This window comes from Carassius auratus, linkage group LG45M (assembly GCF_003368295.1).
Source record: "Carassius auratus strain Wakin linkage group LG45M, ASM336829v1, whole genome shotgun sequence".
Classification (NCBI taxonomy): Eukaryota; Metazoa; Chordata; class Actinopteri; order Cypriniformes; family Cyprinidae; genus Carassius; species Carassius auratus.
Window position 1 is genome coordinate 1,511,482 of NC_039299.1, and position 24,770 is coordinate 1,536,251.

General features: G+C 39.7%; 3 protein-coding genes across 5 annotated transcripts in view; 2 read left to right on the top strand and 1 right to left on the bottom strand.

Annotated features, from left to right (window-relative positions):
• LOC113068554 (gephyrin-like) overlaps window positions 1-24,770 on the bottom strand; it is a 1,122,288-nt gene that overhangs the window by 776,886 nt on the left and 320,632 nt on the right. The gene's annotated exons all lie outside the window — the stretch shown is intronic.
• On the top strand, window positions 4,647-6,477 carry LOC113068576 (zona pellucida sperm-binding protein 4-like). The gene is made up of 8 exons (XM_026241355.1): window positions 4,647-4,995; window positions 5,073-5,260; window positions 5,334-5,431; window positions 5,499-5,656; window positions 5,734-5,926; window positions 5,989-6,136; window positions 6,213-6,285; window positions 6,367-6,477. Exons 1-8 carry the CDS (start codon window positions 4,659-4,661, stop codon window positions 6,441-6,443), a joined length of 1,272 nt encoding a protein of 423 aa, XP_026097140.1. The 5' UTR covers window positions 4,647-4,658; the 3' UTR covers window positions 6,444-6,477.
• On the top strand, window positions 14,518-16,324 carry LOC113068575 (zona pellucida sperm-binding protein 4-like). The gene is made up of 8 exons (XM_026241354.1): window positions 14,518-14,869; window positions 14,947-15,134; window positions 15,208-15,305; window positions 15,373-15,530; window positions 15,608-15,800; window positions 15,864-16,011; window positions 16,087-16,159; window positions 16,233-16,324. The coding sequence occupies exons 1-8, from the start codon at window positions 14,533-14,535 to the stop codon at window positions 16,307-16,309; spliced, it is 1,272 nt and encodes a 423-aa protein (XP_026097139.1). The 5' UTR covers window positions 14,518-14,532; the 3' UTR covers window positions 16,310-16,324.

Sequence of the window (24,770 nt, forward strand, 5' to 3'; positions counted from 1 at the left end):
TTAGGCTGACAGAGAAGATTTCAGAATTAGAGACACGCATCCAATCTTTAATTGAGGACAGTAAGAATGTTAGGGCTCTAGATACGGCTGCCTCCCGTCACAGAGGTCAGTTAATTCTCAGCACATAGAGACTCTTTCACCTAGATATCACACTATAGAGACTGTGTCTGTTCCTCGAACTAGAAAAAAAAAAAAAACGTTCAAACCAAGTTAAGATTAATTTAATTTAGGTTCAACAAATAAAAAAACAAGCAATATGAATAAATGATAAAGCTTGGCTTATTGAATTCAGCCGTCAGCTACAGTATCACATCAGACAGTGCACTATAGACCCCCTGAGGAACAGTTCCACTCATTCTCTACTATAGGAGAGGAAGAATTGTATAAACTTGTTAAATCATCTAAACCAACAACATGTATGTTAGACCCTATACCATCTAAGCTCCTAAAAGAGGTGCTTCCAGAAGTCATAGTTCCTCTTCTGACTATTATTAATTCCTCATTGTCATTAGGATATGTCTCCAAAACCTTCAAACTGGCTGTTATTAAGCCTCTCATCAAAAAACCACAACTTGACCCTAAAGAACTTGTTAATTATAGACCAATCTCGAATCTCCCTTTTCTGTCCAAGATACTAGAAAAGGTGGTATCCTCACAATTATATTCCTTCTTAGAGAAAAATGGTATATGTGAGGATTTCCAGTCAGGATTTAGACCGTATCATAGTACTGAGACTGCTCTCCTTAGAGTTACAAATGATCTGCTCTTATCATCTGATCGTGGGTGTATCTCTCTATTAGTTTTATTGGATCTTAGTGCTGCGTTTGACACAATTGACCACAACATTCTTTTGCATCTTTTTGCAATTTTGAAAAACTAATGGAATGCATAGTCGATATAAAAAACTGGAATGACGAGTAATTTCTTACTGCTAAATTCTGAAAAAACAGAGGTGTTAATTATAGGGCCTAAAAACTCTGCTTGTAATAACCTAGAACACTGTCTAAGACTTGATGGTTGCTCTGTCAATTCTTCATCATCAGTTAGGAACCTAGGTGTGCTACTTGATCGCAATCTTTCCTTAGAAAGCCACGTTTCTAGCATTTGTAAAACTGCATTTTTCCATCTCAAAATATATCTAAATTACGGCCTATGCTCTCAATGTCAAATGCAGAAATGTTAATTCATGCATTTATGACTTCAAGGTTAGATTATTGTAATGCTTTATTGGGTGGTTGTTCTGCACGCTTGGTAACAAACTACAGCTAGTCCAAAATGCAGCAGCAAGAGTTCTTACTAGAACCAGGAAGTATGACCATATTAGCCCGGTCCTGTCCACACTGCACTGGCTCCCTATCAAACATCGTATAGATTTTAAAATATTGCTTATTACTTATAAAGCCCTGAATGGTTTTAGCACCTCAGTATTTGAATGAGCTCCTTTTACATTATACTCCTCTACGTCCGCTACGTTCTCAAAACTCAGGCAATTTGATAATATCTAGAATATCAAAATCAACTGCGCATTTAGATTTTCCCGCGTTCACTATGATTTAGTCGCTTTCAGCGGTGGCTCGTCGGGTGAGGCAGGGGAGGCACAGTTTCCCCCAAATTTTGAGGTGAATATGAGGAAGATTTTATGTTAATAAAATTCAATATTCATTTCAGTTCATGTCTCAGAATGTATATATTTTTGTTTGTAATTTCACAGTTGTAATACCATTACATGAAAGCAGGGGCGTAGCACCAAATTCTGGGCCCTGTATACTCTCAAAGTCAGTGGGCCCCCTACACATGCCAATGGGGGTCCAGAGTGTCTTCATAAACACTGCAACAAAAAAAATTGTTTTGAAGAATGTTTTCGTCAATTTAGTCAGCTTTTTCATTGAACCAAAAAGAAACATTGAGAAGAAGGATAATGGAATGGTCTGTTGCATGCAATAGTAAGGCTTTCCTCTCTGTACACATATCATTAAGTACAATTTTGCAAGTTTTATTGGTGTCCCCTTCAAAACTTGCTCGTGAGAAAAGTTATGTTTATTGCCCCCCCCCAACATTTAGATGAGATTTTCGCCCCTGATTTGTACAATATTCAGTTTCTGCTGGTCTGACTTAATCAAAATAGTGTTTAAAAATTACTTTCGGTTTATAGTGACCATAACGCATAAAGCGCATTAATGGGAACATTAGAGAAAGTTCTTAAAAAAAGTAACAAAAAAGTTACTTTAAACAGTAATGCATTACTTTTTGGTGTAATCAACAAAGTAATTGAGTTACTTTTTGAATTAAGTAACTTTTAACTAGATAATATTTCTTAGTAACTAGCACAACACTGGTGTTGTCAGTTTGGGAGTTCGGAGCATGAATCATTTGAGTCAGTTCGGCAGTTCGGAGCGGGTTCGCGAATCATTTGAGTCTGTTTGGCAGTTCGGATCGTGAATCATTTGAGTCAGTTCGGCAGTTCGGAGCGGGTTCGCGAATCATTTGAGTTTGTTTGGCAGTTCGGAGCGTGAATCATTTGAGTCAGTTTGGGAGTTCGGAGCGGGTTCGCGAATCATTTGAGTTTGTTCGGGGAGTTCGGAGCGGGTTCGCGAATCATTTGAGTCTGTTTGGCAGTTCGGATCGTGAATCATTTGAGTCAGTTCGGCAGTTCGGAGCGGGTTCGCGAATCATTTGAGTTTGTTTGGCAGTTCGGAGCGTGAATCATTTGAGTCAGTTTGGGAGTTCGGAGCGGGTTCGCGAATCATTTGAGTTTGTTCGGGAGTTTGGAGCGGGATCGCGAATCATTTGAGTCTGTTTGGCAGCTCGAAGCGTGAATCATTTGAGTCAGTTCGGCAGTTCGGAGCGTGGATCATTTGAGTCAGTTCGGGAGTTCGGAGCGTGAATCATTTTAATCAATTCGGGAGTTCGGAGCGGGATGGCGAATCAATAGAGTCAGTTTGGCAGCTCGGAGCGTGAATCATTTGAGTCAGTTCGGCAGTTCGGAGCGTGGATCATTTGAGTCAGTTCGGGAGTTCGGAGCGTGAATCATTTTAATCAATTCGGGAGTTCGGAGCGGGATGGCGAATCAATAGAGTCAGTTTGGAAGTTCGGAGCGTGGATCATTTGAGTCAGTTCGGGAGTTCGGAGCGTGAATCATTTTAATCAGCTCGGGAGTTCGGAGCGGGATCGCGAATCATTTGATTCAGTTAGGGAGTTCGGAGCGTGAATCGATTCATAAAGACATTTACAGTCACTCGCTGGTAGTTTTAGTTTATTTTTTACAGTATCATTTAAACCCTCATGTTGTCTCAAACCTGAATTAAGTACTTTCTTTTGCACAACATAAAAAGAAGGTATTTTGAAGACTGTTGCAAAACAAAGATGTTTTGGTCATAAGTGACTTTCACTGCATGTAAAAAAAAAAAAAAAAAAGAGTACTGAGATATATATACAGCTCTAAAAATCGCTTGCAGTAGCTCTGCTATTAAATTTATTTCAAAATTGCAATCCATATAAAACTATGATCAGCTTTAGCAGCATTCCCCTCACCCCCTGAGGTAACAACAACTATATTGAAGGGGTTTTATAAATATCAGTCAACAGACGACCTTTATAAAAAAATAATAATAATTTTACCCTATTTACATTTCTTACCTTTTTTACTGTATTTATTCGTCCATATAATTAAACGGAAATAAAACGAAACATTTGTTTCTTTTTTTTATATTATTTATATTCAACAGGGGAGCAATTGAAAAAATAACAGAGCAGCAGAATATGCAATTTTTAATAATAATAATAATAAAAACGTATAGGTACGTTTACCCGCGGGATTTTGCGGGCGGAGCGGGAAGAAACTTGATTGTTTGCGGGCGGGAGCGGGAGAAAATAACTTATATTTTTGCGCGGGCGGGGGCGGGACGGAAAAATCCATTCTGCGCTTGTCTCTGAAAGAGTCGGATGCGCATGCGCTTTTCACTTGTAAAACTCAAGGGTATATGGGGTAATGTAGTCTCGGCTCTCTGTGGGACGAATTAGGATTAGGATAGGATAGACTTTTTTCATTTTTATTCAGCTCTACATAAATACATTTTGAGATTCTTACTTAGCCTAACAAGTAGTTAAAATACAACAAATACTTCACATTTCTCCTGATCAGCCACAAAAATGGAGCTTAATCACAAATTATTTACATATTTACATGAATATTATGGAAACACACTGAACTTAATAACACATATTTGGGTAAGACGCTATGGTAAAAGTATGTAGGCCCATTATTTAAATAATAATTATAATAACAGTATAAACAGCACATATTTGAGTATGAATGAAACAACATAATAGGAGCAGTTTTCCCTCACGTGAATCCCCATGTTATAACTTTCAAGACTTCAAAACATTCAAGTTTATAACTGACCACCTCTAAAAACAAATTTATAACTGTTTTTTCAAAGAAATATGAACTTTGGGGCTGCTGCTTTGACGCTGTACAAACGCTTCCAGTGTGAAACGGGTCAAGAACCAATGAGAATCGCCCAGTTGCATGAGCTCACACTTGCCTGGAGAATCATGATTGTTAATGAAGTGGGAGGGACTATTGCTAATTAGTTGGGACACAAGAGTACAAAAAGACCAATGTGCAGTATCTCAATAGTGTGATTAGCTGTTGGACAATGGCTGGAAGTTGGTGGCTGGTTCAGGTATCAGCACTGTGTGCTCTCTGTCATGCTCTTCCAAAGAAGGGTAAGTGGAGTAAACTGTCCCAGAATCCTCCAGCTCTGATGCTCCAGCAAACTGACCAGCGGCTTCAGCAGTCAGTTCAACAGACTAATCAGCAGCTTCCTCAGAAGATTCAGTTTCAGAAGCAAGTAGCGAAGGCTGAGCCTTTGGACAGATGTTCTGTAGCTGATTCTGAGCAGATCCAATGTGGACAACCTGGTATCAGTAGTGCTGAATGTGAAGCTATCAACTGCTGCTTTAGTGGACAGCAGTGTTACTATGGGAAGACCGGTAAGAGTGAGTCAGGGTTATACTCTCAGTTCAACTGATCCTCAACATGAACCTGCTCTTGTTCCTCTCTGTTCCAGTGACTGTCCAGTGTATAAGAGATGGTCAGTTTGTGGTAGTGGTGGCTAGAGATGTTACACTGCCTCGACTGAGTCTGGATTCAGTCAGTTTACTGGGAGGAAGTGACCCAGCTTGCAGTCCTGTGGGGTCCACACCTTCCTTTGCTGTATACCAGTTCCCTGTGACTGCATGTGGCACAAGAGTGATGGTGAGGAGATGCTTATGGTTTTATTCTGCATGGCCTATGATGGACTGGATGCCAACAGTGTTGCTATTTGCAGGAGGACAGTGGTTATGTGGTGTATGAGAACAGAATGAGCTCCTCGTATGAAGTGGGGATTGGACCACTTGGTTCAATCACAAGGGACAGTCACTTTGAGTAGGTGCTCTATGCTGGTCTTATTTGGTGGTCTGTAACAAATGCTACAAGCTCATGGTTTGTCCAGGCTTCTCTTCCAGTGTAGGTACTCTGGCACTTCTGTGGAAGCTCTGGTTGTGGAGGTCAACACTGTTCCTCCACCTCCACCAGTAGCTGCCCCTGGACCCCTCAGGGTGGAGCTTAGACTGGCCAATGGTCAGTGTGTCACCAAAGGGTGTGCAGAAGGTGTGTTCTTGTCCCATGTGTTCCTAGTATCTTTAGACTCCAGGTTGCAGCAGTGTTTAATCCCTGGTGTTCCTCAGGGGATGAGGCCTACACGTCCTACTACAGTGATGCTGATTATCCCATCACAAAAGTCCTGCGGGAGCCTGTGTATGTTGAGGTGCACATTGTGGAGAGGACTGACCCCAACATTGTCCTGATGCTGGGACACTGCTGGGCAACTTCCGCCCCCAATCCACTCAGTCTCCCCCAGTGGGACCTTCTGGTTGATGGGTGAGTAATGACCATGTTTATCCAGTTAGTCTGTGGCTTTTCTAACCTCCTTTCCCTTTCAGATGCCCTTACCAGGATGACCGTTACCTGACCACATTGGTTCCAGTGACTGGCTCTTCTGGTCTTCAGTTCCCAACCCACTACAAGCGCTTCATTGTGAAGATGTTCACGTTTGTGGATCCCACATCACTGGCTCCTCTGCAGGAAACCGTATGCTGCTTTACTTTTAACCTTTAGTGTTACTCCTGTTTCTAGATTTGACTTGACCCTCTTTCCTCCCTGTCAGATCTTCATCCACTGTAGTACAGCGGTGTGCCATCCGTCTTCTGGCTCCTGTGAGCAAAGCTGCGGCAGGACGAGTGAGTTCTTGCCCTCTCTTGACTAGAGGAACTGAGAATCTGTCACTATTTTCCTTCACACTTCTAACATTTCTCTTACAGGAAGGGACACTCATGTGAAGACCATCTCTAGTGAGCAGACGGTGGTTTCTAGTGGAGCAGTTATTCTGATCATGTAAATCTGGTCTCTTTAATAAACCGTGTAAAAACCAAGATCACTGTCTCAATAGTTTGACCTCACACACCGGAATCACCACCTGGAGGGAGACCCAAAGCTTTGCTCCACTAACCACCAGTTATTTCTGCAGTTTGCAAAATGTAGTAAAACGTTAAAAGGCAAGTGCAGTAAACGTCTTGTGTAATTTGTACAGACAAACATGAACACCATATAAACTGTCTGAAGTTTCACATAGTTTCCTGACTTTGGTCTCTTAGTATTGTGGCTTAAGTGTATTAAGGCACATTTAAGTGTTGCAGTGTTTGTGGCACTGTTTAATGACTGAAATATTGCAGTGGGTGTTTAATAGTAATTTGAAATCGCCAAAACTCGCATTATGTTCACTTGAGAGGTAATCTAAATACTTGTGCCTGTGGAATGGCTAGAAAACTGAAAGGCTTGTGCTGCTGTTCTATGGATGATTTCTCATCCAGGTCTTTGAGGTTGTAACATGAAAACGATCAACTGGTGTTGCTTTGCAGAGTCTGAGTCCCATGAACTGGGAAATTGAAGTTCCCTTGGTCTTTTTGCCGTGGTGGTTGTAGGTTAAACCATTAGGTCACCCAAAAATAAACTGTCACTGACTCTTTAATATCCAAATCCATTAAAGGATTTTGTTTGCTGTTGGACAGTGTTTTCTCCACTTCCTGTTGGCCTTCTGTAGCTAATCATAGCTCCAAGTAGCTGTTTTTATTTTTCTCTAGAATCTTTTTTTTTTTTTTAAGTGGTAAAATATAACTTCATTCACCCCATATTTCTGATATTATTGATCAATCTTATCAGATTAACTTTGATCGATCACTTTTATTATATATCCGTGAGTGAAGTACACCTGCAAAGCGTTAGCACTCGTTAGCTTGTCATTAGCGTTTTCTTTTCTCCTCTCTCTCGCTCCAGTTTTTCACAAGTTCATCAAACAACCGCAGTAAGAATATTTCATCAAGCACGGTGAGTAATGGCTTCTCCTGCTATCGTTATTTGCAGCTCTTGCCACGTGTACGGTTTATCTATCTCTGTCGCTGATGAGGGATTCACATGTGATAAATGCAGGGAAATAGTTAGGCTGACAGAGAAGATTTCAGAATTAGAGACACGCATCCAATCTTTAATTGAGGACAGTAAGAATGTTAGGGCTCTAGATACGGCTGCCTCCCGTCACAGAGGTCAGTTAATTCTCAGCACATAGAGACTCTTTCACCTAGAAATCACACTATAGAGACTGTGTCTGTTCCTCGAACTAGAAAATACAAAAAAACATTCAAACCAAGTTAAGATGAATAATTTAATTTAGGTTCAACAAATAAAAACAAGCAATATGAATAAATGATAAGGCTTGGCTTATTGAATTCAGCCGTCAGCTACAGTATCACATCAGACAGTGCACTATAGACCCCCTGAGGAACAGTTCCACTCATTCTCTACTATAGGAGAGGAAGAATTGTATAAACTTGTTAAATCATCTAAACCAACAACATGTATGTTAGACCCTATACCATCTAAGCTCCTAAAAGAGGTGCTTCCAGAAGTCATAGATCCTCTTCTGACTATTAATTCCTCATTGTCATTAGGATATGTCCCCAAAACCTTCAAACTGGCTGTTATTAAGCCTCTCATCAAAAAAAACCACAACCTGACCCCAAAGAACTAGTTAATTATAGACCAATCTCGAATCTCCCTTTTCTGTCCAAGATACTAGAAAAGGTGGTATCCTCACAATTATATTCCTTCTTAGAGAAAAATGGTATATGTGAGGATTTCCAGTCAGGATTTAGACCGTATCATAGTACTGAGACTGCTCTCCTTAGAGTTACAAATGATCTGCTCTTATCATCTGATCGTGGGTGTATCTCTCTATTAGTTTTATTGGATCTTAGTGCTGCGTTTGACACAATTGACCACAACATTCTTTTGCATCTTTTCGCAATTTGAAAAACTAATGGAATGCATAGTCGATATAAAAAACTGGATGACGAGTAATTTCTTACTGCTAAATTCTGAAAAAACAGAGGTGTTAATTATAGGGCCTAAAAACTCTGCTTGTAATAACCTAGAACACTGTTTAAGACTTGATGGTTGCTCTGTCAATTCTTCGTCATCAGTTAGGAACCTAGGTGTGCTGCTTGATCGCAATCTTTCCTTAGAAAGCCACGTTTCTAGCATTTGTAAAACTGCATTTTTCCATCTCAACAATATATCTAAATTATGGCCTATGCTCTCAATGTCAAATGCAGAAATGTTAATCCATGCATTTATGACCTCAAGGTTAGATTATTGTAATGCTTTATTGGGTGGTTGTTCTGCACGCTTGGTAAACAAACTACAGCTAGTCCAAAATGCAGCAGCAAGAGTTCTTACTAGAACCAGGAAGTATGACCATATTAGCCCGGTCCTGTCCACACTGCACTGGCTCCCTATCAAACATCATATAGATTTTAAAATATTGCTTATTACTTATAAAGCCCTGAATGGTTTAGCACCTCAGTATTTGAATGAGCTCCTTTTACATTATACTCCTCTACGTCCGCTACGTTCTCAAAACTCAGGCAATTTGATAATACCTAGAATATCAAAATCAACTGCGCATTTAGATTTTCCCGCGTTCACTATGATTTAGTCGGTTTCAGTGGTGGCTCTTCGGGTGAGGCAGGGGAGGCACAGTTTCCCCCAAATTTTGAGGTGAATATGAGGAAGATTTAATGTTAATAAAATTCAATATTCATTTCAGTTCATGTCTCAGAATGTATATATTTTTGTTTGTAATTTCACAGTTGTAATACCATTACATGAAAGCAGGGGCGTAGCACCAAATTCTGGGCCCTGTATACTCTCAAAGTCAGTGGGCCCCCTACACATGCCAATGGGGGTCCAGAGTGTCTTCATAAACACTGCAACAAAAAAAATTGTTTTGAAGAATGTTTTCGTCAATTTAGTCAGCTTTTTCATTGAACCAAAGAGAAACATTGAGAAGAAGGATAATGGAACGGTCTGTTGCATGCAATAGTAAGGCTTTCCTCTCTGTACACATATCATTAAGTACAATTTTGCAAGTTTTATTGGTGTCCCCTTCAAAACTTGCTCGTGAGAAATGTTATGTTTATTGTCCTCCCCAACATTTAGATGAGATTTTCGCCCCTGATTTGTACAATATTCAGTTTCTGCTGGTCTGACTTAATCAAAATAGTTTAAAAATTACATTAGGTTTATAGTGACCATAACGCATAAAAGCGCTTTAATGGGAACATTAAAGAAAGTTCTTAAAAAAAAGTAACAAAAAGGTTACTTTAAACAGTAATGCATTACTTTTTGGTGTAAGTAACTGTAACTACATAATATTTCTTAGTAACTAGCACAACACTGGTGTTGTCAGTTTGGGAGTTCGGAGCATGAATCATTTGAGTCAGTTCGGCAGTTCGGAGCGGGTTCGCGAATCATTTGAGTCTGTTTGGCAGTTCGGAGCGTGAATCATTTGAGTCAGTTCGGCAGTTCGGAGCGGGTTCGCGAATCATTTGAGTCTGTTCGGGACTTCGGAGCGGGGTCTCCAATCATTTGAGTCAGTTTGGCAGCTCGAAGCGTGAATCATTTGAGTCAGTTCGGCTATTCGACGCGTGAATCATTAGTGTCAGTTTGGCAGTTCGGAGCGTGGATCATTTGAGTCAGTTCGGGAGTTCGGAGCGTGAATCATTTTAATCAGTTCGGGAGTTCGGAGCGGGATCGCGAATCATTTGAGTTGGCAGTTCGGAGCGTGAATCATTTGTTTCAGTTTCGGAGTTCGGAGCGTGAATCATTTTAATCAGTTCGGGAGTTCGGAGCGGGATCGCGAATCAATAGAGTCAGTTTGGCAGTTTGGAGCGTGGATCATTTGTGTCAGTTCGGGAGTTCGGAGCGGGATCGCGAATCAATAGAGTCAGTTTGGCAGTTTGGAGCGTGGATCATTTGAGTCAGTTTCGGAGTTCGGAGCGCGAATCATTTTAATCAGTTCGGGAGTTCGAAGCGGGATCGCGAATCATTTGAGTCTGTTCGTGAGTTCGGAGCGTGAATCGATTCATAAACACATTTACAGTCACTCGCTGGTAGTTTTAGTTTATTATTACAGTATCATTTAAACCCTCATGTTGTCTCAAACCTGAATGACGTACTTTCTTTTGCACAAAATAAAAGAAGGTATTTTGAAGACTGTTGCAAAACAAAGATGTTTTGGTCATTAGTGACTTTCACTGCATGAAAAAAAAAAAAAAAAAAGATTACTGAGATGTTTCTCAAATTATCTTTTTTTTATGTCCCAAACTTTGTTAGGCTGTAAATAAAGCCTAAACAGTTATATACATACATATACATAATGTGGTAAAATCTAGAAGGTTTGTATAAAGCTGCAATGTGTATATATAGCTATATATATATATATATTAGGGGTGTAACGGTTCACAAAATTCACGGTTCGGTTCGATACGATACACTGATGTCACGGTTCGGTAAAACATCTCAACTTTTCAGAATGCCGCAAGCGCACCGCGGGTCATGTGACAAGAACCAACCAATCAGCTTCATCCTTTCCCGTAACAAGGTTGAGAGCTCAGCCAAGATGAAGGAACAGCTGATCATAGTTGTATATGGATTGCAATTTTGAAATAAATTTAGTAGCAGAGCTACTGCAAGTGATTTTTAGAGCTGCAAATCCATTTATCCTTCGCTGAAATTTCCGCGTCTCATGGAGAGAGCACGTCATTGTTGCTTAGCAAAGACAGACGCCTCATGAGCGCTTCATGAGCGCTTCTGCCCGAGCGCTTTGGAAAGGAGGAGAAAGACGCGCTTAGCGTTTTCCATGCGTTTTTAGGAGCGATATGTGAACGGCCCCTAAGGCACTCGCTCACTCAGCACGCGCTGAAGGCTCGTTGCAAAATGTCGAATGCCTTTAACAGACCAGAAATATAAGATCCTAAAATAACCAACAGGTCTGGTGTTTGGGTTGGATTCCCTGTAAGCTATAGTGTCTAAATGCTGCAGGGATAGTTTGCTGCGTGCATGTTTCTCCTTTTTTTCGTCTTTTCCCAGATAGTACTGACGCATATATCCCAGATATTCCCGCTGGTGTTTTTTTTTTTTTTTTTTGTATTCCCGCTGGTGTACCCTGTCATGTTGCAGATGCGACATACCGTTGTTTTTTATCCACCACTCTCTTGCCATCACCATTATAGCTTAAAGGGAATCCAAAGTGCAGCCAAACACCAGACCTGTTGGTTATTGGAGGATCTTCTCATTTCTAGTCTGTTAAACGCATTGGCTATTTTGCAACGAGCCTTCAGCGCGTACTGAGTGAGCGAGCGCCTGCTGAGTAGCCTAACATAAACATATAAGATGGTGTTTTTTTCTTCTTCGGGAGTGTCAGGGGGCGTTGCCTGTTACGTTGTTTGGGTTATTGGGCTACCTTGTTGAACGCATATCATTATATTTCTATCTCTCTCTTTTTTTTTTCCAAATATAATTAATTACTCCAACGAACCGTTCGGTATACATAATGCGTACCGCGTACCGAACCGAAAGCATCGTACCGAACGGTTCAATACGAATACGCGTATCGTTACACCCCTAATATATATATATATATATATATATATATATATATATATATATATATATATATATATATATATATATATATATATATATATATATATAATATACACATTGCAGCTTTATACAAACCTTCTAGATATATATATACGCGTATTCGTATTGAACCCTTTGGTACGAGGCTTTCGGTTCGGTACGCAGTACCGAATTACCGCATTATGTATACCGAACGGTTCGTTGGATTAATTAATTATATTTGAAAAAAAAGAGAGAAATATAATGATATGCGTTCAGCAAGGTAGCCAAATAACCCAAACGACTTAACAGGCAACGCCCCTGACACTCCCGAAGAAGAAAAAAACACCAACTTATATGTGTATGTTAGGCTACTCAGTCAGGCGCTCGCTCACTCAGCACGCGCCGAAGGCTCGTTGCAAAATAGCCAATGCGTTTAACAGACCAGAAAAAGAAGATCCTCCAATAACCAACAGGTCTGGTGTTTGGGTGCACTTTGGATTCCCTGTAAGCTATAATGGTGATTGCAAGAGAGTGGTGGATAAAAAAAACAACAGTATGTCGCATCTGCTACATGACAATAGGGTACACCAGCGGGAATAAAAAAAAAAAAAAACACCAGCGGGAATACTTGAAACATGTCAACTCATTTATGCCGACATCACCTTAGTGTGTCAGTATCTGGGAAAAGACGAAAAAAGGAGAAACATGCACGCAACAAACTATCCCCGCAGCATTTAGACCGACATTTCCAACTGATTAAAACAGGGCAAAAGACATCACCGCAGCGATCGGTAGTCTTCATTTACATTATAGCCGTGGATATGAGACCTTACTATTTACCATTCATTCTGTCATCACATTGTAGCTTACAGGGAATCCAAAGTGCACTCAAACACCAGACCTGTTGGTTATTGGAGTATCTTCTATTTCTGGTCTGTTAAATGCATTAGACATTTTGCAACGAGCCTTCATCGCGTGCTGAGTGAGCGAGTGCCTTAGTAAAGGGAAAAACTCTAGGCTTGTCTTTCTTCTCCTTTCCAAAGCGCTTGGGCAGAAGCGCTCATGAGGCGTCTGTCTTTGCTAAGCAACAATGACATGCTCTCTCCATGAGTCGCGGAAATTTCAGCAAAGGATAAATGGATTTGCAGCTCTAAAAATCGCTTGCAGTAGCTCTGCTACTAAATTTATTTCAAAATTGCAATCCATATACAACTATGATCAGCTGTTCCTTCATCTTGGCCGAGCTTTCAACGTTGTTATGGGAAAGGATGAAGCTGATTGGTTAGTTCTTGTCACATGACCCGCGGTGCGCTTGCGGCATTCTGAAAAGTTGAGATGTTTTTACATTTTGCTGTATCTAAAACGTACCGAACCGTGACATCAGTGTATCGTATCGAACCGAACCGTGAATTTTGTGAACCGTTACACACTCCTAATATATATATATATATATATATATATATATATATATATATATATATATATATATATATATATTATTATTTTTTTTTTTTTTTTTGATGATTCCCCTCATTCCCTGAGGTAACAACAACTATATTGAAGGGGTTTTATATATAGCAGTCAACAGACGACCTTCATAAAAAATAATAAATCATTTTATCCTATTTACATTTCTTACCTTTTTTACAGTATTTATTTGTTCTAAGTTCCTTGTTCGTTTTGTTTATATTTTTGCGGAAGTGGGACGGAAAAATCCATTCTGCGCAGGTCTCTGAAAGAGTCGGATGCGCATGCGCTTTTCACTTGTAAAACTCAAGGCTATATGGGTAATGTAGTCTCGGCTCTCTGTGGGGCGAATTAGGATTAGGATAGGATAGACTTTTTTCATTTTTATTCAGCTCAACATAAATACATTTTGAGATTCTTACTTAGCCTAACGAGTAGTTAAAATACAACAAATACTTCACATTTCTCCTGATCAGCCACAAAAATGGAGCTTAATCACAAATTATTTACATATTTACATGAATATTATGGAAACACACTGAACTTAATAACACATATTTGGGTAAGACGCTATGGTAAAAGTATGTAGGCCTATTATTTAAATAATAATAATAATAACAGTATAAACAGCAGGTTCTATATTTGAGTATGAATGAAACAACATGATAGGAGCAGCTTTCCCTCACATGAATCCCCATGTTATAACTTTCAAGACTTCAAAACATTCAAGTTTATAACTGACCACCCCTAAAAACTAATTTTAATTGTCTTTTCAAAGAAATATGAATCTTTGGGGCTGCTGCTTTGACGCTGTACAAACGCTTCCAGTGTGAAACGGGTCAAGAACCAATGAGAATCGCCCAGTTGCATGAGCTCACACTTGCCTGGAGAATCATGATTGTTAATGAAGTGGGAGGGACTATTGCTAATTAGCTGAGATACAAGAGTACAAAAAGACCAAAGTGCAGTATCTCAATAGTGTGGTTAGCTGTTGGACAATGGCTGGAAGTTGGTGGCTGGTTCAGGTATTAGCACTGTGTGCTCTCGGTCATGCTCTTCCAAAGAAGGGTAAGTGGAGTAAACTGTCCCAGAATCCTCCAGCTCTGATGCTCCAGCAAACTGACCAGCGGCTTCAGCAGTCAGTTCAACAGACTAATCAGCAGCTTCCTCAGAAGATTCAGTTTCAGAAGCAAGTAGCGAAGGCTGAGCCTTTGGACAGATGTTCTGTAGCTGATTCTGAGCAGATCCAATGTGGACAACCTGGTATCAGTAGTGCTGAATGTGAAGCTATCAACTGCTGCTTTAGTGGACAGCAGTGTTACTATGGGAAGACCGGTAAGAGTGAGTCAGGGTTATACTCTCAGTTAAACTGATCCTCAACATGAACCTGCTCTTGTTCCTCTCTGTTCCAGTGACTGTCCAGTGTATAAGAGATGGTCAGTTTGTGGTAGTGGTGGCTAGAGATGTTACACTGCCTCGACTGAGTCTGGATTCAGTCAGTTTACTGGGAGGAAGTGACCCAGCTTGCAGTCCTGTGGGGTCCACACCTTCCTTTGCTGTATACCAGTTCCCTGTGACTGCATGTGGCACAAGAGTGATGGTGAGGAGATGCTTATGGTTTTATTCTGCATGGCCTATGATGGACTGGATGCCAACAGTGTTGCTATTTGCAGGAGGACAGTGGTTATGTGGTGTATGAGAACAGAATGAGCTCCTCGTATGAAGTGGGGATTGGACCACTTGGTTCAATCACAAGGGACAGTCACTTTGAGTAGGTGCTCTATGCTGGTCTTATTTGGTGGTCTGTAACAAATGCTACAAGCTCATGGTTTGTCCAGGCTTCTCTTCCAGTGTAGGTACTCTGGCACTTCTGTGGAAGCTCTGGTTGTGGAGGTCAACACTGTTCCTCCACCTCCACCAGTAGCTGCCCCTGGACCCCTCAGGGTGGAGCTTAGACTGGCCAATGGTCAGTGTGTCACCAAAGGGTGTGCAGAAGGTGTGTTCTTGTCCCATGTGTTCCTAGTATCTTTAGACTCCAGGTTGCAGCAGTGTTTAATCCCTGGTGTTCCTCAGGGGATGAGGCCTACACGTCCTACTACAGTGATGCTGATTATCCCATCACAAAAGTCCTGCGGGAGCCTGTGTATGTTGAGGTGCACATTGTGGAGAGGACTGACCCCAACATTGTCCTGATGCTGGGACACTGCTGGGCAACTTCCGCCCCCAATCCACTCCGTCTACCCCAGTGGGACCTTCTGGTTGATGGGTGAGTAATGACCATGTTTATCCAGTTAGTCTGTGGCTTTTCTAACCTCCTTTTCCCTTTCAGATGCCCTTACCAGGATGACCGTTACCTGACCACATTGGTTCCAGTGACTGGCTCTTCTGGTCTTCAGTTCCCAACCCACTACAAGCGCTTCATTGTGAAGATGTTCACGTTTGTGGATCCCACATCACTGGCTCCTCTGCAGGAAACTGTATGCCTCTTTACTTTAACCTTTAGTGTTACTCCTGTTTCTAGATTTGACTTGACCCTCTTTCCTCCCTGTCAGATCTTCATCCACTGTAGTACAGCGGTGTGCCATCCGTCTTCTGGCTCCTGTGAGCAAAGCTGCGGCAGGACGAGTGAGTTCTTGCTCTCTCTTGACTAGAACTGAGAATTAAGTGGGCTTCAGTTAATTTTTTTTTCCTTTTGCAGAAAGGGACACTCATGTGAAGACCATCTCTAGTGAGCAGACTGTGGTTTCTAGTGGAGAAGTTACTCTGATCCTGTAAATCCTTTTTTTTTTTTTTTTTTTTTTTTTTTTTGAATAAAGTGTAAAGCCCAAAATAACGGTTTCAATAATTTGTCATCACACCCCAGAATGTTGGAGCGTGACCCAGAGCTTTGTTTTCATGTGACAACCTCAAAGACCAATCAACTGGTATTGCTATGCACCGTCTACGCCTCTTGCGAGTCCCCAAACTGTATTAAAGGGGTCATGAACTGGGAAATCAAAATTCCCTTGGTCTTTTTGCCGTGGTGATTGTACTTTAAACCATTAGTTCACCCAAAAAATGAATTCTGTTATTAGTCACTCCCCCTCAAACCTGTAAGACCTGCTCCTATTCGGAACAGTTTAAGATATTTTAGTCCGAGCTGTCTGTCCCTCCATTTTGAAAGTGTACGTAATGTCAAGAGTAACAAAGGTCTTCAAAGCAGTCCGTGTGATACCAGAGTCAGTTAGAATTTGAAGCATCAAATACATTTTGGTTCAAAAATAAATAGACACTTCAGCACCTTCTCTTCTGTGTATGACACTGGTTATGTCTTATCTGTCAGGCTCGGTTCAGTGCACAAACTCAATCGTGTGATGCTGTGTGTCAGACCCAGTTTAACAGCCGTGTGAACACTCTAAAAATGGCTGGGTTAAAAATAACCCAATTGATAACCCAGCGCTGGGTAAATATTGGACAGAACACGTGCTGGGTTAAAGTAACCCAGCATGCTGGTTTACACATTTTAACCCAGCATGCTGGGTTATTTAGAAAACCCAAGTTAGAGTCATTTTTACCATTTGTGGGTTTGCATTTTTATGATTCTGGGTTATTCTTGCTGGGTTATTCTCATAACTTCACTTTTGCTTAACAAAGCAATCATGGATTAATAAATAATGAAGAATACAGGTTATTTAGACTGTTAAAAAATATTTTTAATGCCATCTGATATTCAAAAATGTGTACCAATGACAAACAACATGGAATTTTCCCTTTTTTTGTTTCCAGCAAATGCAAAAAAAATAAATAAAATAAAAATCACAGAAATACAGTTGCAATAAATAAGAAAATTATTTCTAAATGACCTGTCTAGCTGTTTAACTATTACATTTTGACATGTTTAGCTATTTAAATACACAGTGAAATGACATTGACAATTAACATTCTTTAAATTTAAATGTAAAATAATTTAAAGATGTCCTTAAATTTATATCAAGTATATAAAGACTCCTACGTAGGTAGATGTGCACTGCTTAGGGTAGTTCAACATATAGTTCACCCAAAAATGAAAATTCAAAGATCTACTGTACACCTGAGAGCAGTGTACTCTGCTTTAGAGCCTGTCAACGGAAGGACAATTTTCAAAAGGAATTGCAAATTATGTTATCAATTGCATTTTCCACATGTGACAAATTGTGACAAAATCCAAACACAATTGCAAATCTTGAACAAAAACACTTTCAGAAACAACAAACAAAATTACCTTTTCAGTTTTCATGAATGCACAGTGACTGCCAAATTTCAAATGGAAAAGCAAAGTCCGTCTGCAGCTGTATTTTCCATTTATTATGAGTAATAAGCCTGTCATATTGATCAAATACTGCATCATAGCAGCTTTACAGTATTAAATAGGAAAATAGTGTGTAATAATGCAAAGGGACAACAGTAAACACTCAGTTTTCAGTTAAAGTCAGTTCATCATTGATTCAGTGATGTATCGTCCCTCTGTGCGATCAAGTCGATGATATGGCTTGATATTAATTGTCCCCAACTAAGGAAAACCAAGGAACCAAAACTCCATCGGTGACAGAATGGTGAAAAAAACCTTGGGAGAAACCAGGCTCAGTTGGGGGCCAGTTTCTCCTCTGACCAGACGAAACCAGTAGTTCAATTCCAGGCTGCAGCAAAGTCAGATTGTGCAGAAGAATCATCTGTTTCCTGTGGTCTTGTCCTGGTGCTCCTCTGAGACAAGGTCTTTACAGGGGATCTGTATCTGGGCTCTAGTTGTCCTGGTCTCCGCTGTCTTCCAGGGCAGTAGAGGTCCTTTCTAGGTGCTGATCCACCATCTGGTCTGGATACGTACTGGATCCGGGTGACTGCAGTGACCCTCTGATCTGGATGTGTACTGGATACGGGTGGCTACGGTGACCTCGGAATAAGAGAGAAACAGACTAATGTTAGCATAGATGCAACATAAGAACGAGTACATGAGGTGTTACTAATTACCATGTCTGTTTTTTCACTGTGATGCATGTTACCTGCCAAAACTCAAAGGGAATCGCAATTACTTTAGCAATTTACTTTAGCCTCACATGGAAAACTGTCAATTTTTGCCAGAGGTGGGACCATACTATGGGGAGTGTTTGTATTGGGAGGTGATGTCACTCAAAGACAATTGTGCCAAATGCTTTGAACAATGGAGGTTAAGGCACTACTAAAGGCAGCTGCCACTCCGAGAGATGCGTGTTAAAGAAGAGAGAGTGCAACCCGGATCTCCCTATATTCTTGGCACCTCACACAATAAATAATTCTGTCATTTTTACCCCAAATGCAACTACTATCCCCTGCTAACAGTTAGAGCCACATGGTACTATTGGTCAATATTCACTATTAACCAAATGCTTTTCACCTGAGGTATAAAATATAGGGTAAGATGCAAATAGGCAAATAAGAGTAGAACGGCAATGTTGTTTTGCTGACGTGCATCAGAGTGCAAACAGTGAGAGATTTGGGGTAAAAACTACAGAATATATCCCAATAAAAAACATGCCCCATAGTATAGTCCCACGCTTGACACAAATTGACAGCTTTCTGTGTAAAGCATCTGTAATTCAAATGCTTTTCAATTGCGTTTGGACTATGTCACAATGTATGCGTCCACATGTGGAAAAATACAATTAAATATACAATTTGCAATTTATTTGGAAAATAGTCCAGAATATCCTTACCTGTCCATTGATTATGATCAATGCCTAAGAGATCTGCTGTCATTTTTAAATCGCCATGACAATTGGATGGGGTTTTGTGGACTCTGCTCGGTTAAGGAATTCCATGTTTGTTCCAACCTTTAAAATAAAGTAAAAACAAAACAAAAAAATACAAATTGTTATATCTAAGCAGAATATGATATAGTGATTGGCTGAAAGGTGTGCTTTCAAACTGTCTAATCAATGGGATGTTCCAGTTATTATGAATCACAGTTTTATGTTAATATGCTGGCTATATCAAACACACACAGTCACTGGCACAGATAAGGGAGATCAAACTGAATGCGCGCACACAGACATTTCTATGACAAGTCACGCAGGTACGGGGTTACCCCGCAGCTTTAAATCAATCCATATATAAACACTTATAGATGTACCAAAGTGATAAGGACAAGTCAAAAACACAAGCTGGAAAATTGCTATATGATGTTTACGCTGCTAAATTAGGTACATTCTGAACACAAAGTTAGCTTTAACTCTAGCACGAAATACAAATATACGTGCGTTTAAGTTACGTGAGGGTTAACGTTAGTTGATTATTAAGTAAAATGTATAATAAACACGAACTTACCGTTAGACGCATCAATAAGACTGCACTCGACGAGTTATTCTCTCACAAATGTATCCATGTGCTTTTCTGACAGAAAAAAAACACATTTTGAATTATAATTTGTATGTAAAAAGACTTTATAAACCACAAAAGCATCAAATCACCTCACTAACGTCACTCGCTGTGCGTGCGCGCACTTTGAAATGCCCTGAGACGTCGATTCTTTTCCGGGAAATTTGTTCGAGAATTACTGAACCGGTTTATTTGAACTGGATCGTCGGTTCTTTTAGACCTGCAGTCCGACTATATTGTACGTAATTTGTATGATTTACATGTCGATATGGACAACTGCAGGCGTTTACATTAGAGCAGAAAGTCGTATTCACTTTTTGAACTCATTTGACTCACTTAAATGTTAAATTCGCTTTTCAGTGTCAGAAACGACTTTTTCCTCTATTTTCACAGGTATTCGCATATTTCAGCCATCCGTCACTGTCTGAAACTTAATAAAACTATTAATCTGTCGTCTCACGATTATGCGAGTCACGTAACGTAGGTTGGCCGTTTGAGGGACGTTAAACAGTTAATCATTTAACGTAAATAATGTTGGCCTGTAGACGTTTAACAGTATTGTTGCCGCAAAAAAGGTTATAATTCTGCCAATTTAAAATAATTATTATTGAAAACATTAAATAAACTTACCTTAAAACAGTTGAAAGCCGTGGCTTTGCCCCGTTGTTCTTCCAAAGTGACAGTTGGGGAGCGATTTAAACATCTTCAAGGCGCGTTAAATAACCCAGCGCTGGCCTGAAACAACCCAGCGACGCAACCCAGCAGGTTTAACCCAACACCTGGTAAACTGAAACTACCCAAAAGTGTTTAAAAAGAAATAAAATAACCCAAAAAAATGACCCAACAGACTCAACCCAGCATTTTGGGTTAAAAAATAACCCAGCCGTTTTTAGAGTGAAGATACACAGGAACTGAGTGGAAGTGTCTTATGAAGCAGTGAGACACTCTGTTAGACTAAAACAATATATCTGTTTTTTCAGGATTCACAGAGGAATAGAAAACTAAATGTAAAGCATATATTTGAAATATAAATATTTTGGAGCATTATAAATGACTTTACTGTCACTTTAAATCAGCTTAATGTATCACTGATGAATAAAAGTATTAATTTCTTACAGACTCCAAATGGTTGTGTATCACAGTTTCCACAGAAATATTATTCAGCACAACTGTGTTCAACACTGATAATAATCAGAAATGTTTCTTGAGCATTTGACTGGTTTGACAAGTGAACATATAGCTTTTATTTTGCTTTTAATACAAAGATGCATCTCAGCTTAATTTCTTGTTTTATATAAGTTTAGTAAGTAGTTTTTATTAAAGCGGTTTGAGGTAAATTTCTATAAATAAAGGTGTTGTATTATTATTAATGACCCGTTTCTTTTTAAAAGGTTTTTACCATTCTGGCCAATTCCCATTCAAGAGGTAAGATTATTTTATATCAAATTGTATACCCTTAATCCAAATGAATTGATGGACTTTACACAGTTATTAAATCGAAATGAGTTAACGATCAATGATATCATCTGAATAATGAGTGTTGTCTATCTGCTTTTTAGAGCTACTTTACAGTAAAATGTCATTGTTTTTGGATCATTGAATAATAAGATTCCTATTTATCACTGTAAAGTGGCTTTGAAACTGTGTAAAGAAGGGGTCGGGGTGAACTCCAGCGATTCTGTCTATTATTTTATCGATCATTTCTTGACCTGATGAGCCTCATGATTTCTTTCATCAGTTGTTAATGATAAGAGTCTGAGGTGTGTGTGTGTGTGTGTGTGTGTGTGTTCAGTGCTGCTGTTCCCCGAGGCGTGTGCAGTCAGTGTCGTTCTCTGGAGCGGATGGTGCAGGTGGAGCAGGAGTATCCCGGAGGAGTGGAGCACATCTTCAGTCCTGGCTGTGTGCCGCTGCTCCGGATGCTGCAGCGATGACGAGCTGGAGTGTTTCCCCGTCAGCACACATAACATCAGCATCCAGGCACGAGCTCGCCACACACACACACACACACACACACACACACACACACACACACACACACTGACCCTCGTCATGCTGGCTCTCATTATACACAAGGATCTTCCAGAAGAATCTTCATGCGGCTGTTTTCTGTGTAACAGCGGTTCATAGTGAACGTGACCGAAACATCCACAAGAACAAACATTATTATTATTATTATTATGATTTTTATATTTTATATTCACTGCTACAGGTGACTATAGTGTGTGTGTGTGTGTGTGTGTGTGTGTGTGTATATATAGTTAGTGTTATAGTTAAAGTTTTTATAATAATATAAAAAAATATAAAAACTATATATTGATCAAATATTTATTACTATTATTACTTCATTATAGTGACTAACATCTTTGATCTGTTATCAGGTGACTTCTGAACACATTTAGTTATTAATCATGAATGTAAAACAAACTTTATTATATATATATATATATATATATATATATATATATATATATATATATTAGTGATCGACCGATGTATCTGTTTACCGATATTTTTCCCGATATTTAAGCATTTTTCCATAATCGGGTATCGGTTTTGTAATATCGGATTCGCCGATTTACGGCGCCATCTGGTGGCCGTTTTGAGATTTCTGCCATTGCAGCCCGGGCGTCTTAGGAGATCAGTCAACAACAACTCAGTGCACAGGTAAATATGTGTTCTACTTGGTTTGCTTTAATTAATCAACTTTATTTAACATAACAGACATGCACAAATGAGATCTGAGACATAAATTCCTGATATAGTTAATTTATGCAGCTTGTTTCTAAACAATTGAGACGAACTCATTGAGTCACGTAGTGTAATTCATCGTGTCCTGCCCCAATAAAGACGTATCTTTACATGAATTAAATAAAACAGACAAGAATGAGTGCATGTTGAAAATAAAAGCGTTGAATTTAATTCTCTATCTGTTGTATTTGCTCACCATTAGTCTAGAAGAGAAAGTTTGTTCATATTGCTTAGCAACTGACGGATGATCTGGAGGCTTAAGCACGGCGACTGAATGAAACTTTTGACAAGATTATCTTGTTTAAACACCCTAGATTATATTATCATTTACTACATAACAATTATTTCGCTAATACACATATAAATATAGCCTACCGCTTTGTGGAAATTAATTATTTATTATCTCCATGCGCGATCGCGGTTGATTAAATTATAGTCAAACAGCACTTTGTCAGTTGGCATTTCATGATCTAACGTTAGATTGAATCTAGATCATAAAATGCCAACTGACAAGTGCTGTTTAACTTTATATAGTCTCGGGATAAAAGTTCGTTCATATTGCTCAGCACCTGACTGGGTTGATGATCAGGAAGCCTCAAGCACGGCCACTGCATGACATTTTTGAAGGAAGCAGGCTTACAGGGCAGAATGCTGAAAGACTCTGTTTTCTACACTAAAACCTAGTTCTGCTTAACTGGGAGTAAATAGCTATGCACGCCTAAATAGCCCTCCCGCCCCCACCAATATGTTAGAATCATTTTTGTGCTTTATTTTTTTACCTGTTTTTATTTTTTTACCTCATCAAAGCTTTTATTTTAAAACAAAGACACTTAGTAACAGTGCGCTTAAATTTTTTGGACTCAGACCCCTCTATTTATTTGTGTATAAATATAATGTTTTTTTTTTTTTTGTATGCAAGGGGGGAGTGATTGTTATAAATAAAATGTTTTTTTCAGCTCATTTGTGTTGTAATAATTGTCAGAAACAGAAGTATAACAGTAAATAAATATCGGTTCTGCATATCGGTTATCGGGTACATAAACATACAAATAATCGGTATCGGTATCGGTTATAAAAAACCAATATCGGTCGATCACTAATATATATATATAATGCTGAATGCTCTGTGTTCTTCATCAGCTGTTGAGGATGACTCCGGCGGAGAGGAGCAGAGAATATGTGCTGCTTTCCTTCCTGGAGCACCAGAGCTGTGAGTGCAGGTACACACACACCTACACACACCTGCACACACACACACCTGTAGATACACCTGCACACACAGTACACACACCTGCACACACACACACCTGCACACACACACCTACACACACCTGCACACACACACACCTGTAGATACACCTGCACACACACACACCTGTAGATACACCTGCACACACAGTACACACACACACCTGTACACACACACACACACCTGTCTCTCCACTGCGCTGGACTTTAAGTTTGCTTTACATTTATCCAAGTCTCTTATTTCCTGACATTCAGGCCCAGACGACACCACCTGAGAAATCAGCAGTGAGGATTGATTGATTGCTTGATGTTTCCTGTATGTTAATCAATCAATCAATCACCTTTATTTATATAGTGCTTTAAACAAAATACATTGCATCAAAGCACTGAACAACATTCATTTGGAAAACAGTGTCTCAATAATGCAAAATGATAAAGGCAGTTCATCATTGAATTCAGTGATGTCATCTCTGTTAATGACAGACATGAAGGATGGGGATGTTCTTCTCCTGCAGGAGGAGACGGAGAGAGAGGACGGACGGAGATCGAGACTCTGCTGGGGTCAGGTATGAAAGGTTTGACAAAATTCATCATCTTCTAAGTTCTCAACCGTCACAGCAGATGCAGTTACTTAAAAGTGCCGCTAAACCCATGTACGTGTGTGTGTATATAACTTATTTATGTCTTTAATGCCCTGCTGTAGATGTGATGATAATTATGGCCAATAGGCACCAACTGTCTTCATTCATCACACAAGCACTTCTGGACATTACTGTGGTCAGTCTGACCCGACCCGGATCAGTATCAGCCATAAAACCAGAAGCAACTGGGTCTTGCCATGCAGTGCATGTTCATATCACGTGTGTTAATATAT